At 44.7% G+C, this 16,346-nt stretch overlaps 1 protein-coding gene across 1 annotated transcript in view; it reads left to right on the forward strand.

Moving 5' to 3' along the window:
- SND1 (staphylococcal nuclease and tudor domain containing 1) overlaps window positions 1-16,346 on the forward strand; it is a 701,900-nt gene that overhangs the window by 679,597 nt on the left and 5,957 nt on the right. Inside the window, exons 21-23 of the mRNA XM_040343211.1 lie at window positions 2,027-2,140; window positions 2,221-2,424; window positions 4,460-4,504. Of these exons, the coding sequence (XP_040199145.1) occupies window positions 2,027-2,140; window positions 2,221-2,424; window positions 4,460-4,504 (363 nt within the window). The remainder of the gene's footprint in view (window positions 1-2,026; window positions 2,141-2,220; window positions 2,425-4,459; window positions 4,505-16,346) is intronic.

Genomic DNA, 16,346 nt, shown 5'->3' on the forward strand with positions numbered 1-16,346 from the left:
AATGGCTCCTAAATGTGCGCCATGAAGGAGTAACCGTCCGTGCTATTTCTTCAGGAGCGAGTGCTGTGACCGGCAGCTCCCGCGCATGTGCGGGAGTGACGTAACGTGGCTCTGGCCAGTCACACAGCTGGAGTCCGCGGCCTCGGAAGGAAGATAAATGCGGCTTTGTTTGCAGGTAAGTGTAACATAATGTGCTAGTATGCAATGCATACTAGCACATTATGCCTTTATTTTGCAGGGAAGGGGGGGGATTATTTTTTCATAGCGTTTACTTCCTCTTTTAAGAAGCTCTTCTTAGGAGAGATTAAGTTCAGTTCAGCTAATCTTTCCTGCTTAGCCGAGCCCTTCATATCTCGTATCGGTTTGCTTCCCCCTTCTTTGCACTTTCTGCAGTTCCCTAATATATTTTTTCAAGAAAAAAAGCATCCATAACCTAAGGACACTAGCAAATATCTGGAGGCTTTGTGCAGTGGCTGGGGTTATCGGGATATACTAGAGGGCAGATCCAGCAAAGCTTTTTCCAGTGTCCAGAAGTCTGATGGTGGCAGAATATAATCCATGTTCTATGAATCGATTATTTTGTCCCGTACTGTACAATGTTTGTTTGCTATAGCAATCCATAGTGGCTGGTCTTTATGAGAAAAGTGCTTCGCTGCTGGCTATTGTATTCAATGGCAATCCACCCCCCCCCCATATCCACTTCCCAGTAACATCACCCTATATAACGTAATGCATCTTCTAGATGTTGGCATAATGATGCTTGGCCTACTAGGTGGTCCATTTGTTGTATGTTAGTAACGGGGCCAGCTGTAAACCTGCAGTGTAGACAAACACTTCCATAGTTTTACACTTATGACTACCATGTTTCCCTGAAAATGAGACCTAGCGTTTTTTTCCAGGAGGACTGCAATATAAGCCCTACCTCCTATAATCCTCTGTTACGGCAGTGTGCTGTTTGTGTTTGTCTCTGTGATATAGTGGTGTCAGGTGCCTTTAGTACAGAGCGGCGCTCAGCTGATCTCTCCGCGGGTCTTCTCTTCTCCCGGCTGTTGGCGAGGGGATCTCGGCCCCCTCCCTCTGCAGAGCTTTGTCGGGTCACGGAAAGGTACGGTAGTCTCGGTGCAGAGCCTCTGCAATCAAGCCACATGTCCTACTGTATGCGGTATGGATACTCCTGTCTCCACAAGGTATTTACAGATTCCCCGCTCTGAGCATTGCGAAGGAGGTGAGGTGGGGTCCCCCACTGGGGCAGCTGGGAGAGGTGGAGGAGAGCAGAACTGAGGCATTTGGCACCATTGGATTGCAAGGACACACACATTGTGTATTGTGTGCTACTGTAACAGAGGATTTTGACATTTTAACATTGTTCAAACTGGGGATTCCTGACAGGCAGGGAGGGAGAGAAGACGGCACATTGTATGGCAAGACCTACCCTGAAAATAAGCCCTACTGGGTCTTTTGTTGCCAAAATGAATATGACCAGGGCTTATTTTTGGGGAAAGACAGTATATATCCTGATTAAACAGGTTTGTTTTTTCTGTATAGCCCACTTTTATATCTTCCAGTAATTGCATTGCTTTTTAACATGGAGACATACACACGGTTTTAATTTTTCTCTGATTTACTCTAGTAAATATAGTTTCATAACCACTACTTAGAGTGGACAGTCGCTGGCCGCAGGCAGCTCAGCAAGGCTGCTATGAACTTGCATCATGGATTCTGCTCCGGCCCCTAGCCTGCCCCACAGCTAACATGTATTTTTGTTCTTGACATCGTTTCATCTCCCAGCTGCTGGCAACAGCCCTCAGCCTCTGATTGCCAACATTAATCCCTTCGTCATAAAATCTGAGAGAAAATACATTCTTGTAGGGCTCTTCTGTGTTCCTAAATGCATTGAATATGATGATTGTATATTGATGTGAGCTCAGCTTGCGCTGTAATGTTGCTGAGAGAGCTAGGTTGTTTGCAGTTATAGACCAAAATGACACCCATGTTTATTAACCTTTTTCTTTAAATGTAATTTTAGAGAGAAGTTCTATCTTCCACTCGCTTGGGTCCTCTCCCTGCATCCTTCAACGTTCGTACGCTTCCTGCTCAGGCTATAGAGTACTGCTTTGCCTTCATCCAAGTGCCGCAAGATGTGAGTATAAAATTTAAGCTCATAAGTCTGAGACACTAATTATAAATGGTAATTTGATGAATCTTGCTTGGTTCTTTCAGGAAGATGCCCGTGCAGATGTGATAGATAATGTGGTCCGTGACATTCAGAACACTCAATGTCTTTTGAATGTGGAATATGCTGGAGCCAATTGTCCACATGTAACCCTGCAGTTTGCTGATTCTAAGGATGATGTGGGCCTAGGGTTGGTGAAAGAAGGCCTGGTCATGGTGGAGATTCGCAAAGAAAAACAGTTTAAGAAAATGGTAAGTAAACATGGCGTTCTTGGATGACCAAAAGTCCTCTTTATTAGTCTGTATCCAATACTCTTTCGTATTAATGCAGCGGTAGAGACCCTGCCTTTATCTCATCCTGCTGCTATTGGTTCAGTAACAAAGTTTGAAATGTCAGGAGGACATAACTTGACCAAGAACAGGCCTGTTTGTCTTTCTTACAACTTTTACAGTTAGTTTAAAACACTTTAAATGGGGCAGACATCTTTTGACATTCTGTTATATGTTCTATATTGACAAATGTTCTCCCCATATCAATTACAAGCAAAATGACACAGGTAAATGATTTCTAATAAAGATTCATTGTCGCTGCAGAACTGATGCAGTGTAAATCATATAGAGTGACTGGCAGCAGGCCCAGTTCTGCAGAGACAATGTTCCATATTTTTGACACACTGCTCAGAAGTTCTTGATAATTGCCACATTTAAGACAACACTTTAAGCATGGTTTTGATATATATTGTTTTCCTGGCATTAAGTACATGTGTGAGGAAAAAGAAAGGTCTGGGCCAGTATTCGGCTGTTAAGCATTAACACCCATCTCACAATGATGCATTACATTTTTACAGCTCATGCTCAGAATTCTGAGTTTTTTTTAACGTTTGTATTGTCAAAAGTAGAAAATCTGCTGTTTACTCTTATGGTTATCTGTTGATGGACTACTTTCTAGCTGAAAATAATTTTGGGAGACAATTTCCCACCACCTGTGTGACTATTTTTTCACTGTCAGATGCATGTTAATAAATTATTTTGTATATAGGTACTTTTAGCAATTTTTTTTCAGCAAAAGTTGTCAAGCAATGTGTGAGGCTTGTTGAACTAGCTAGATCAGTGTGAGAATAACAGGATTAATCGACCATGGAGCACCTTTTTGTCATTATGATATGATACTTGGTAATTCTGGTACATATTTCCATAGAATATTGTACATTTCAGATACCTATAATCTCATAATAATGAGGTATACTGTGTCAGCTGGCAGTGTCCAAATTACCTTTAATTTAATGGAAAACTTATCTTGCGGCCACATCAGGACAAAAAAACTCAAGCTGACAAACTGTGGCTGCCACAGCCCTCCCCCTGCACAACTCAATACCTCATTAACGGACTTATTTACAGGAGTAATTTTAATTGATATTCAGCTGACGATATTGACTACTATAAGCCCCAGTGCCCAGCTAATGTAAATCAATACAGTGAAAATTCATAGCATCCAAGAACTGGAAGCTGTCCCTTCCAATCTTATGGACATGATGGAGTGTGTCATGATTAAGCCGACAACTCGCTGTCCTTATTGCAACTAAAATACATATGTCTGTTGATTTAGCATCCTCTGAAGGATATTTCCTGCCTGTCCAAAAGGAACATTTTATAATTTTAGAAAAATCTAGTAAATTGCAACTCCTTTAGTTGCAGCTCTTTGATTTATGATTATTGCGCCTACGTTAAAAACATTTAATCTATGGTATGGTTGCACCTCAGTGCTTCTGGTTGCAAGTTAAGGATCTTAAGTGTATTACATTTTTCATTAGAATATTGCATTAAGCTGCTTTTAGCAAGCTAACTATTCTCCTCCTTCTGCCCTTTTTTATTTTAGAAAACAGGTTAATATGCTTGGCTTTTCTGATCATGCTACCCTCTTGGCTGTCTTTGTTGGCAGACCCAAACTGACTCCTCTACAAGCTTGTGTAATCAGTAGCTTTGTTGGGTTTCGTTACAGCGCTGCAATCAGGGGATGTGTTGGCTTCTACGTTAAACTGAGCCTCGCAAGTGTTATCCCTGACACGATAACCTCTTCACAATAGATGTTCAGATTTCTGGAATTACAGCAGTTTGTTGTTAATCTGCTCTAGGAGTTAAACTTAGTAAATCTGATGCAGTAAGAGTGACGAAGCCTTAGTTTTAGTGTTGTAATTATGACATTTCAGTATACTTAAATTTAGTTTGCTGTTTTTGTAGTAGATGTCGACATACGTAATGCTATATTCTTTATTTTTTTTATAAACAGGTTGCAGAGTATTTTAACGCTCAGGAATCTGCAAAAGCTGCCAGGGTAAGTAGATATATTGTGGTAGTTACTACAAACGAGCACCTTTTTATTGTTCTATAATGTTAGATGCTGTTTTTGCACATCAGAACTTATTGTTCTGGTCAGATTGTGTAAAACAACCAACTTAACTGCAGTAAAGTACAATTACAATGCTACCTTAGGCATGTTTGGAAATAATCTTCTGACTGAAAGGCTTGCTTTGTGTTGTGGAATTCAGTCAAGACCACTTGTCTTTTGGTGAACATAAAGATGTTTATTAAATCATCCACATGTGGGGACCTTCTCCAGGGGCGAAGGCCCAAAATGTTTTGTATTTTAAGAGGTATTTATACAGTGTAAAAAGCACATACATGATTAGACAGCAATGTTTACAATCACCAAAGCATTACTAATTTGAAAGATTAGGGGTGCTTCACAGTGGGTGTGCGTGTGATCTTCATATCCTTTCCCCAGCTTAAATCCTGCCGCCTAACGCACTTACCTGGCGAGTAGACACTCTGGAGCTCCATGCTAGCCTGTCAGTGCCCTTCTGAGCTGCCGCTATGCCACGGGGGGAAAGCGGAGAGAGGCCATGGATGACCAAAATGTCGCCCATTGCTGCAAATGTCGCCCTCTGCTGCAGCGTGGACCGAGGGAGAAATCTCGTGACCCTGTAAGTAAATCTGCTGAACAGCCTGGGAAAAAGCAGCCAAGGGATATGCCCATAAACTCTCAGGTTGTATGGCCACACAGATGGACCCTGTCCCCCCTCCAAATACCACCTTCCTCCAGGTCTTTAAAGGGAGGCACCTTCCTACCACACATCAGTTTTTGTTTCCTTTGGCCCGAAGGGAAAATCTTATGGGGGAGCCATGATCTCTTGGGTGGTCCTGAGAGACATGGGTTCCTCACCTTTGTTTTTTCCTCCTTTTATTTCAAGACCCCAGCCCTCCCGCCTTACCAGGGCTTTTTCTGCAATAAGGAACCAGCTCCTTCTCCCCCTAGGTGCTTGGGGAGAGCCGCTGAAGGTCCGGTGACCCGCTCCAGTCTCCCAGGGTGGCGGATGCACGTTCACAGCCACCATTTTGTGGGGGCCGAGAAGTGTCTTGGCTGTGCCGGAAGTGATGCTTCCTAAAAGTAGGTCACCGGGTCAACTCCTGGTGCTCGGGCATATGGGGGGGGGGGGCAGGAGCGGGCACCTATTTCCGCTTCCAGTCCCACTATGGGAGTCCGGAAGTCCTATAGTGCCATGGCACTGGACCAGAAGCGGCGTGTGAAGCCACGAGTGGAGCGCTGCACACCCACTATGGAGCACGTGGTGTTTGCAGTGGTGGGGACAGGCACAGACACCAGCAAGGCTCAGGTAGGGAGCAGTTGGTCTGTCTGTTCCATTACTCGGGGTTCCTGTCTTTCTTTTTTCTCTCCCCTGGTGGCGAGGCCCTGTCTGGGCACTTGAGGTTGCATTTCTTCCCCTCTTAGTGCACCTTCTGGGGTAATTCATAGGCACAGACTGGGTCTCACCAAGTGTGCCCTGTTTTTTTTTTTGCATTTGTTTTGTTTTTTGTTTCCTCTCAGGCCAAAAGCTCCGACCCAGTCCAAGGGTAAAACCCCTCATGCAAAGCTAAAATAGGAGAGAATTGAAAGAAAGCCCTATGCAGCACTTGCATTGCTTCTTTAGCCAAAGCAGAATTTGCTTCCGTCTGTGGTGACTTTGTTACCTCAGTAAAAAAAGTAACTCTATGCCACGATTCAGTCATCCGTGCCTCATTGGTCAGTCCGGCTGCTAGCCCTCTGCATCGGAGTCTTCCCAGGGTTCACTTTCTGTCTCAGTGTTATAGACTCTATCGGAAGGTCCTTCCACCATGAAAAAACAATCCCCCGCAGGGTGTAGTGGTCCAAGTGCCACCAAGAGGAGGCAACAGGGATTTTATTCTCAAATTTTCTTGGTAAAAAAAACAGAATGAAAATTCCGATTGATCCTCAACCTAAAACCTCAGAACAAGTCCGTCAGGTACAGAAGGTTCAAGATGGACTCTATTTTCTCAGTGAGGTGGACGCTGGTGTAATCAATTAGACAGGAAGTTTCCTCCCTATATAACCCCTCCCATACTGGGAGCACCTCAGTTTTTTCGCCAGTGTCTAAGGTGTTGGTCACGAGTGAAAATGTACTCTGAGGAGCTCCACTGGAGGGATCCATGCTGGATTTAAATAGCCTCCATAAAAACCAGATCCATCCAAAGTGCCTTGGGCCAAAGTGGATGGTACCTGGGGCCTCGTATCCGAAGCACAAGGTTTTTGCCTGTAATGCCTCTCTTCGGAGGGCTGGATCCTGGGTTCCAGTGCTTTGGTCAGACCCAATACCAAAGGTTTTCTGGCAGGGTGCGATGCAGGTCCAGGTGTGTGGTGATCCTGACCATGGACCCCGGTCCCTGAAGGTCTGTTGAACTTAGCCTGCGGTGATGGGTGAAGATTGGGTCTGTCTGTGCTCGGCAGTATTTTGCAGCGGGGATAAGTTAAGTGAAGACAATCCTAGGTAATACCTTAAGAATTGTCTTCCATGAGTAGCTGCATGTCTTATCTGTTTTCTGCCACTAGAGGCAGTAGAGAGACAAACCTGGTGTTTCGCTTACCATGCTTTCCAGGAACGAAAGCTCAGCGTTAGCCGGTCTGTTGAGAGGCTCACTTCCTCCGCTTCAGGCTCTGCCACAGTTGTGTGGCAGAGTCCCGCGTAGTCCGAGTCCACGGCGCTCCTTGGGGAATCTCTCTCCCTCTCCACCATTTCCCTACGTGTGCGTGAGGGGGGCGTACTTTTGTAGGCGGGGGGACAATGTGTGGTTGCCGCTGGCGCACGCACACGTGTTTGCCGACTCATGGTGCAGACGCAGGGCAGGCCCTTCAAAAAAAGCCCAGACGTCAGAGCTCTGTAAAGCCAGAGGGACACAGCAGCTTAAGGAACTTAAGCACCTTGTGTGTGTTGGATACAGACTTGCCTAAGACGCCTACTCAGCATCTAGCTGTACAGATTAGCAGGCATTGTTTTTTGCTAGACTAAGTTCAGCTGTTGATGCACCTGTGTTAAGTTCCTCTGCTTTTAGCTTAGGACTTTTGTCTCCCTGTAGAAAAGGTTCATCGGCAGGAATATAAAAGGGCACCAGGGTATCGCCACCTGAATCTGGTGGCCCTTATCATGCTTGCATGATACCATCCTCCCCTGTAGAGACTTGAGGCAGCCCACAGGTTGAGCCATCAGCCCTGTCAGGCATTGCAGCCTCTCCCAATATTGCAGCCACTCTGCATATGTCTGTTTGGACGTTTTTTGCATTGCATTTGTTGGTCTATAAGAGGTTAACTGCTATAAAAAGGACAATTTGGGAGAGGACACTCCCCCAAATTAGGGGATTTTAAAGCGGCAGTTCACACAAAAATCAACTTTCTGCAGTTAGATCCAGCATACTGCTGACATCTGCAGTATGCTGTTTTTTTTTTTTTTTAATTTTGGTACTTATCGTTTTAGCAGTATTTGTAATATGGCTTCGAGCGGGGAATCCTGCGGGGAATAGGCGTTCCCGAAGGCAAGCAAGTTGATTGACGGCCTTCGATAGCACGTCACGGCTTCCGAAAACAGCCGAGGTGATGCTTGGCTGTTTACGGCGCCTGCCGTGTAGAGCTGACTGCGCAGGTGCCGTAAATTGCCGAGTGTCACTCGTGTGGATTTTCGGAAGCCGTGACGAGCTATCGAAGGCTGTCAATCAACTTGCTTGTCTTCGGGAACGCCTATACTAGGAAGTATGGTAATCCCCGCTTGGAGCCATAGAACAAATACTGCTAAAACGATAAGTACCAAAATAAGATAAAAAAGACCAGCATACTGCAGATGTCAGCAGTATGCTGGATCTAACTGCAGAAAGTTGATTTTTGGGTGAACTCCCACTTTAATGTGGGAGGTGTCAAATGCTGTAAAAAGGCAAACACGCTAAACAGATTGTTTTATGAAAATATATTAAAATGTAATAATAATTGTTAAAAACAATTTCCAACGATTAATATGGATCACAGTAGTTACAAAAGCAGGATATATGACAGTATGCAGGTAGCCAACAAGTTTCGCACAGAGGTGCTTCGTCAGGGCCTTGCAACTTTTCTTTTGAATAGTGTAGTCTGTGTATGACATAAAAATACGCCATTAATACACAACAAATAATATAACATAGCACATTACATATTTATATCAGTAAAAAAGAGAAATTACTGTGTGCGCACCAATTCTGCGTATTACTGAGTGAGATGTACCAGAACGCAGCCCAGAGGTCCCACTGGCGAGAGGAACAAAACTGCCAAGGCACTGAACAGTGGTAGTCAGATCCACTAGGTCAGAAAATGTGCAGCTATTAGAGCGTTTGGAGACCCCGGCAACAAGACTGTAAAAATTATTCAAATACAAGATAATAAGGTAAAGTGTATATGTCTACACATGATAACCATAGTAAGACACATACACCTAAATTAGTTTGGCTTACATGCAGATGTATAGTTGGCCAGGGACCTATTTAGCCAAGTTAGTCAGTGCCAAAGGTAGACCAATATGGTACATAAACCAGTTCCCATATTTGGGTATATATAAGTGCGCTGGGATAAGGTAAGTACCGTATTTATGGGCGTATACCGCGCACTTTTTTCCCCTTAAAATAAGAGGAAAATCTTGGGTGCGCAATATACGCCGATACCCCCTTGCCGCGCTCAGTTTGAATGCCTGCGTCGACATATACCGAGTGCAGTACACTCGGCTACATTTGGCCAGGCTCGGCTTTGCTCGTGCTCACGCATAAACTTCACAGAGCGTGAGCACGAGCGAAGCGGAGCCTGGCCGAATGTAGCCGAGGGTACTGCAAACTGCGCGGGAAGCAGCGATTCGACTGGAAGACAGTGCGGGAGAAGCCGGGAGACGGACCCGACGCGGAGGACGCCGCAGACGGACCCGAGGAGGACACCACCGAAGCCGCAGATGGACGCCTGACCCGACGAGGAGGACACAACCGAAGCCGCAGACGGACGCCGGACCCGAAGAGGCTGCCGATGGACGCTGAGCAAGACACCAAAACTGTAAGTACTAAAATGTTTTTTTTACAGGAATGCGGGTCCACATTAGGGGTGCGCGCTATACGCCGGAGCGCGCAATACCCCGATAAATACGGTAAATAAATAAGTAAATAAATATCCCAGCGCACTTGTATATACCCAAATATGGGAACTGGGTTATGTGAGATAATGTCATTTGTATCTGGAAACAATCCCACCATCCCTCTTTTTATTCTAAAGAGGTTAACTGCTATTTTCGCAGCATCCTCAGAAGAAGCAGAAACTGGGGTGTCCCCCTTTCCCTGCTCTAAATCCTCAAACAAAAGGATTAAAATACCTGAGGATGAAGGTTCACTGTCAGAGGACAGGGAACAGGTGCAGCCTAACGAGGAGGAGCTATCAGAAGCCTCACAAGTTCTGGAGTTGCAGCTGCAGTCTTTTTCAGAGATTAATACTGCATAGAACTTGCCCTCAGCCTAGACGGCCAAAAGCCTCTGTCTCCTCCTTGGGGTTTACATTTTTTTCCTATAGGTTGCTAGAAAAACCTCCACAGGGTCCTCATCCTGGTGTTGGCTTCAGGCTAACCAAACGCACAACTGTGGGATGCACAGTTGCTAACGCACAACAGCTATATCGCATGATTGTGGAAGCGAACGTCCACAGAGGATAACTTCCTCTTTACCAGTCCGCATGTTTGCATAAAATACATGAGTTTGGAATGTTTAAAATGCATGTGGGGTAAAAAAAAGTAATAGAACATGTTTTATTGTTAATCACATAAAGATACATGTTTCTGTTTGTATGGGTTTACATGTTTTTTACTTAGTCGCATGAGGATGCTTGGTCACATTAAAGTGCTTAAGTCGCACAGAGAGGTTTATTTGCACAGAAATTCCTAAAATCGCATACAAATGCTTGAGTACATAAGGGTGCTGGATCGCACAAGTTTGCCGGATCACACAAGTCCTTGATTACCCAAGGATACTTGGTTACACAGAGAGGCTTGTTTTCACAGAAATGCCTAAAATCGCATTAAAATGCTTGATTGCATAAAGATGCTGGATCGCACAGGGGTGCTTGATCACACAAGAGTCCTTGGTCACACAAGGGTACTTTTCCCGCATAGTAGTGCTTAAAATGCATAAGATGTTTGATTGCATGAAAATGCTAAATCGCATAAGAATGCATGATTGCTTAAAGTTGCATGTTTGCCTAGATTTTGCATGGTTGTATAATGAGGCATGATAATTTGTTTCCTTAATTATACAGGATTCCTGGTGTTTACATAGGAATACGTTTCTGCATGGGTACATGTTGTTGCACAATGTTGCATAACAAGTTCATAAACGCATGCTTGCTTGCAAGATGCTCATTCCATGACACACATGCTATATGTATGCATGTATACAGCGCACCCTATTTTTTGCCTAAAACATATTTGTATGAATTCATGCTTCCATGAACACACGCTTCCATAGAGGCATATGGCTTTAACACTTGCCACATACACACATGGGGAGCCATTTGCATATGTGTTTATTTACATGGGACTGCAGAGATTGTCTGTGTTTTGCAGGGGAACAGCACTGTCTCCAGTTGGTGGTCTTGCCCCTTGGGTTAGCCACCCTTCCCAGGTTAAAGTGGTTGTAAACCCTTTTTTTTTACTTTTACCTACAGGTAAGCCAATAAATAAGGCTTACCTGTAGGTAAGGAGAATATCTCCTAAACCTGCACGGTTTAGGAGATATTCCCCTGCAATGCAGCGCATGCGCAGGGGAGATCTACGGCGAAAGGACCGGCAGCCGCCGAACCTTGCCGAATTTAAATCTCCCGCACGCGCGGGAGTGACGTCATCGCCACTCCAGCCAATCACAGCGCTGGAGCGGCGATACCCGGAAGACACGCCAGGCAAGAGGACATCTCGCTCGGCGTGGACCAGGTAAGTGCTACGCACCTCGTTCCGAGGTAAGTATTTCATAATGAGCTAATATGCGGTGCATATTAGCTCATTATGACTTTTGCCTTGCAGCAGAAAATAAATAAATTTTTAGGCGGGTTTACAACCGCTTTAACAGAGTGCTAGGGCTCGCCTCTAGCAGGTCTAAAGGCCCAGGGTATAGCAGTAATGGCATACCGAGGCAAACTCCTGCTGATAGATCAGTCAGTAGCATGGCTGGACCTAAGGGTGTAAGTATCTGGAACTCCTGGGTTAGGATCCCAGTCTAAAGGTACATTCTTTCTTTTGGTAAGAAGCTTGGAATGTTTGGGACACAGCTCAAAAAGGAGAGTTTTGTTAGCCTCGGACAAGATCATAACTATGAGAACGCTGGTCTATGTGATCAAGGCAAGGAACAGTTCCTTACATTTGCCTTTTGCTCAAGGTGCTAGGGAAGATGGTGGCTTCATTCAAAGCAGTTCCCTATGCTCGGTTTCATTCAAGGCTGATATAAACTTTATTCTATCGGCCTAGAGTCTGGTCCCAGGGATATGCTGGAATTTCAGTTGGTGGTTCTTAACCAAAAGATTGGCAGAAAGGAAGAACCTTCATGCCCCTTACCTGGGAGATGGCGGCTACGAAGGCTGATCTAGGGATCGAGGCCAGGCCTGGAAGAGACCACTGCCCAGGCGCAGTGGTCAAGCTCCAAGTGAGCCTTATCTGTCAGCATTCTAGAGCTACTGGTGGAGCGTCTGGCTTAAAAGCCTGGACGTTTAGGTTGCAGGATTGTTCTGTCGGAGTACAATCCGACAATGCCACACTAGTGATTTACTTTGTTTACCAAGGAGGCACTAGAAATCACGCAGCCAGAGAGAAGTAAGCCATGTTCTGGCTTGGGCAGAGGAGCCTTGTGCCTTGCCTATTGACAATCGTCATTTCATGGAATGCAGAATTGGCAGGCAATTCTCTGGAGCCGTCAACAATTGTTCCCGGGAGAATGACCTCTACCCCCCGACTTTTTTTCTGACCAAATGCCAGAAAAAGGGTACCCTGTACATAAAATATATTGGCGTCCAGGTTCAACAAGTAATTGAACAGCTTTATGTCAAGGACAAAGGATCGACTCGCATGCGGGACACACAGGAGAGCTGGCCTCCAGGACCATGTATCATAGGATCTGGAAGACCCATGTTCCTGGTGTGAAACCAAGGGGTGGCATCCTTGGAAGTATGTCATAGGTCAAATTCTTGCCTTCCTACATTAGGAAAGGAGATGGAGCTGGAGATGGATCCATCAAGGATCCAATTTTGTCAGTATTTTCAAGGGTCGCTTGCTTCGCACTCTTTTATCTGGGCCTTTATACAAGGGGTAATGTGTATAAGTCCGCCAATTAGGTCGCCCTTGTGCTTGGAGGATTGAGTCTATCTAGTTTTGTCTGCTTACAGGGTCAGCACTTTGGGCCGATGCACCAAAGTTCCCTTCATTCTTCCGCAAGAGAGTTTCCGTATTGGCAACTTTCTTTGTATAGAGCCATACTTCATTATTCTTACAAGTAGGATGATGTTAAATCCTCACCCAGCCTTATTTCCTAGAAGGATCTAGTTTTCCATTGAATCAAGATATTTGTGCCTTCCTTTTTTCCAGAACCTTGTTCCGCAGAAAGAAACGTTTTTGCTTTTCTCTCAATATAGATGAGAGCAGTTAAGATCTATCTGAAGGTTTCAGATATAGGAAACTGACATTTTGTTGTGCTGCCAGAAGACCCTAGAAATGGGCAGGCAGTGTTCAGATCAGCTATTAAAATGGTTACACTCACGTTGGAGTAAGAAAAGTCAAAGCCTATCTGAAGCGGCTGCTCGGATACGGAAAACTGATGTTATTGCGCTACCAGGAGGTCCCAGGAAAGGGCAGGCAGCGTCTAAGTCAACTGTTTTCAATGTTGATTCATCAGGTTATTATTCAGGCTTGTGGTTTAAAGAGAGGGTTTCCCCCTGTTTTCTTTTGGTGTGCACCCTACCAGGATAGTAAGCGCTTCATGAGTGGTGCATTACCAAGCCTTTATGACTCAGATTTGCAAGGCCGCAACTTGGTCGTCGGTGCTTATGTTCACTCTATAATGACTCTGGCTGGCTCTATCAGAGTGTGTCACATGACATGGCTGCTAGGTGCTGATACTTACAGCAGACATGTTATGTGACAGAGCACTGCCAGTCAGAGCCATGATGGAGTGTCTGCTGCCTGTGTTATGATTCCATCCATGATGCCAGAGAGACAGACACAGTGCAATGTAGTCAATTTACAATCGCACACTCCCAAAGCACCACCTGTGTTTAAGCCTTGAAGGCACTGGCTGCCCCACGATCGGATCCTCGTCCCCTCTGTTCCTGCTGCTGGACATTGTTGGCAGAGCTCAGCTGCCTCTTTTTTGCCTGTCGCCACCGCCGCCCGCCTGAGCCGCCTCACAGCCTCTCACTCTCTGGCCCCAGCTCGAGTGGAGTGGAGGAAGTTCACTCCACTCCGCTCCACTGGGGAAGACAAGGAGATAAACAGGCAGTCCACTGGCCAGGACTTGAGCCAAGGCAGAAGAACATGTTAGCAGGAGCGGAATAAGCATGAAAAAAATTGTTCCTCCACTCCCACCAGCACATTAATATCAAAGAGGCACAGATATTGGATAAAAATAGGCCCCCCTAAGCTTGTAGGAGTGGCAGAGCAGGGAGGTGTAGTTCTGTGTTTTTTTTTCTGCATTGACTGTCTTTGAAATTGCCCAAGCCCCTGTTCAAATCCAATCCGGGGACAGTGTCCTCAGTCTGGGGACTGTCTCTGGAAACCGGGAATGTCTGGTCACCCTAGTCTAACAGCGCTCCAACACTCCTCAGGCTCACTCCTGTTTACCAGATACTGCATCAAACTAGATACCTGTTGTCTCCTCTGTGAGCATCACTCCACAGGTTAGATATGCACAAGGTAAAAACAGAAACCTCCTCATAGTAAATAAGTAACACTAAGGCGCAAAAGAGACTATGGGTAACTTGATCCACTTATGGCAGTTCCCCAAACTACATCTCCTATTTGAAACAAGTAGTAGATGCGCTAAATATGGTATTCATGGTGGATTCTAAAGGCTGTATACTAAATATATTGGAGGAGGTGGCTGAGGAGGAGCATCCTAGGATGGCATTGGGCAATCTTTCATGCCTGCAGGTTAATTTCATTAATGTGGAAGTCCCCCGACCCTCCCAGGCATAATCCCTGGGTATCATCTGTAGGCAACTTATTAATTTTAGAAAGTTACATTTATACACATGGGGGTTGCCCTGGCAAGTTTGAAAAAGTCTGGGGACTGTGGCTGGATACCTCTGGTCTCAACCCTAGGGAACGTGTTTATTAGGGAATATTTACTTGTCTGAATAGACCTTGTTTTGTACATAAGCCATTTGTTCTTGGGTGACTGGGCCTCCATTCTCATGGTTGGGCTACAACGTGTTATTTCAGTTGAGCTCTGGAGTGGAGTTTGTCAATGTAAATTTCTGGATATCATTGTGTTAATGTACAGAAGGCTATTTCATTTGTTGGTGAAATTAGCCTGTATTAAATTGGGACTGTACAACATTTTGTGCATTTCAAAAAACATTTTCCTAATTTTTTTTTTTTTTTTTTGGAGTAGATTGCCAAATATGGGATGTCATGCTATAGATAAACCATAAAGTATAGGATAACCTTTGACGTGTGCCAACAGATGGCCACGTGATAAAATATTGTAATTTTCCTGTTTTAGCTACCTCAAAAGGTCCTGGAGAGTTCGACATGAGCAAATTATAAAGTCAGGCCTATTTTTGTTTGATAATCAGGTTAATTTCTAATTCCCAGAAGCCCATCATTCCTATTAATAGTAGTATTTGCGTTTATATTTCCACAAGTAAATTGCCGAAATGCCAACAGCATTGTTCATGGGTCAGTGCTTTGGGTCAGCAAAGACCATACAATGCTTTTAAACTCAATGGGTGGCATATTCACCTAGAAGACTGCCAAGGGAAAATGGCACTTGTTCAGATGGCCATTCTCCTTTTCAAGGGCCTAATTTGTGTTCAGTCTCTGCATCTAAGTTTTGGCAGAACAGAAAATATTTTTTTCAGGGAATGTGTCACAGCACAGTGGGCCCACAGTATTAAAATGTTAGGCCGGATAGCGGATATGTTTTCCTATTTACATATATTTATTTTGAGAGATCTCTTTGAACACTGCACGTGCCCAGTGCTGTGGGCTGTTTGCCCATAGCCAGCAAATTACTTAGTGGTAGTTGGGGTGTTTCACGTTAAAGGAGAAGTTCACCTTTCATAACATATTGCACCTATGTTCCGGGTGTAACATGTTAAGAACAGTCCAGGGCTCAGTCCTCCCAGCCGGCTGGGTCACAGTGTTCTTTAAATGGAAAACTACAAGGTCCCGGCAGCCCTTGCGGCTGTCGGCTTGTAGTTTTCAATGAACTACCATGGCGCTGTGGTAGTTCACGTTTTCTTCCTGTCAGATTGTATCTGCTTGTCCGTATGGAATGTACACACACCCCCTGAGATTATATGATTTCTGTTATAAATATGCTCACGCTTAACCGCTTCAGCCCCAGAAGATTTGGCTGCCCAATGACCAGGCCATGTTTTGCAATACGGCACTGCGTCGCTTTTACTGACAACTGACAATTAAGCGGTCTTGCGATGTTGTACCCAAATAAAATTGGCGTTCTTTTCCCACAAATAGAGCTTTCTTTTGGTGGTATTTGATCACCTCTGCAGTTTTTATTTTTTGCACTATAAACAAAAAAAAGTGATAATTTTGAAAAAAAACACTATCTTTTTG

Source organism: Rana temporaria, chromosome 3, assembly GCF_905171775.1.
Source record: "Rana temporaria chromosome 3, aRanTem1.1, whole genome shotgun sequence".
NCBI classification, from domain to species: domain Eukaryota; kingdom Metazoa; phylum Chordata; class Amphibia; order Anura; family Ranidae; genus Rana; species Rana temporaria.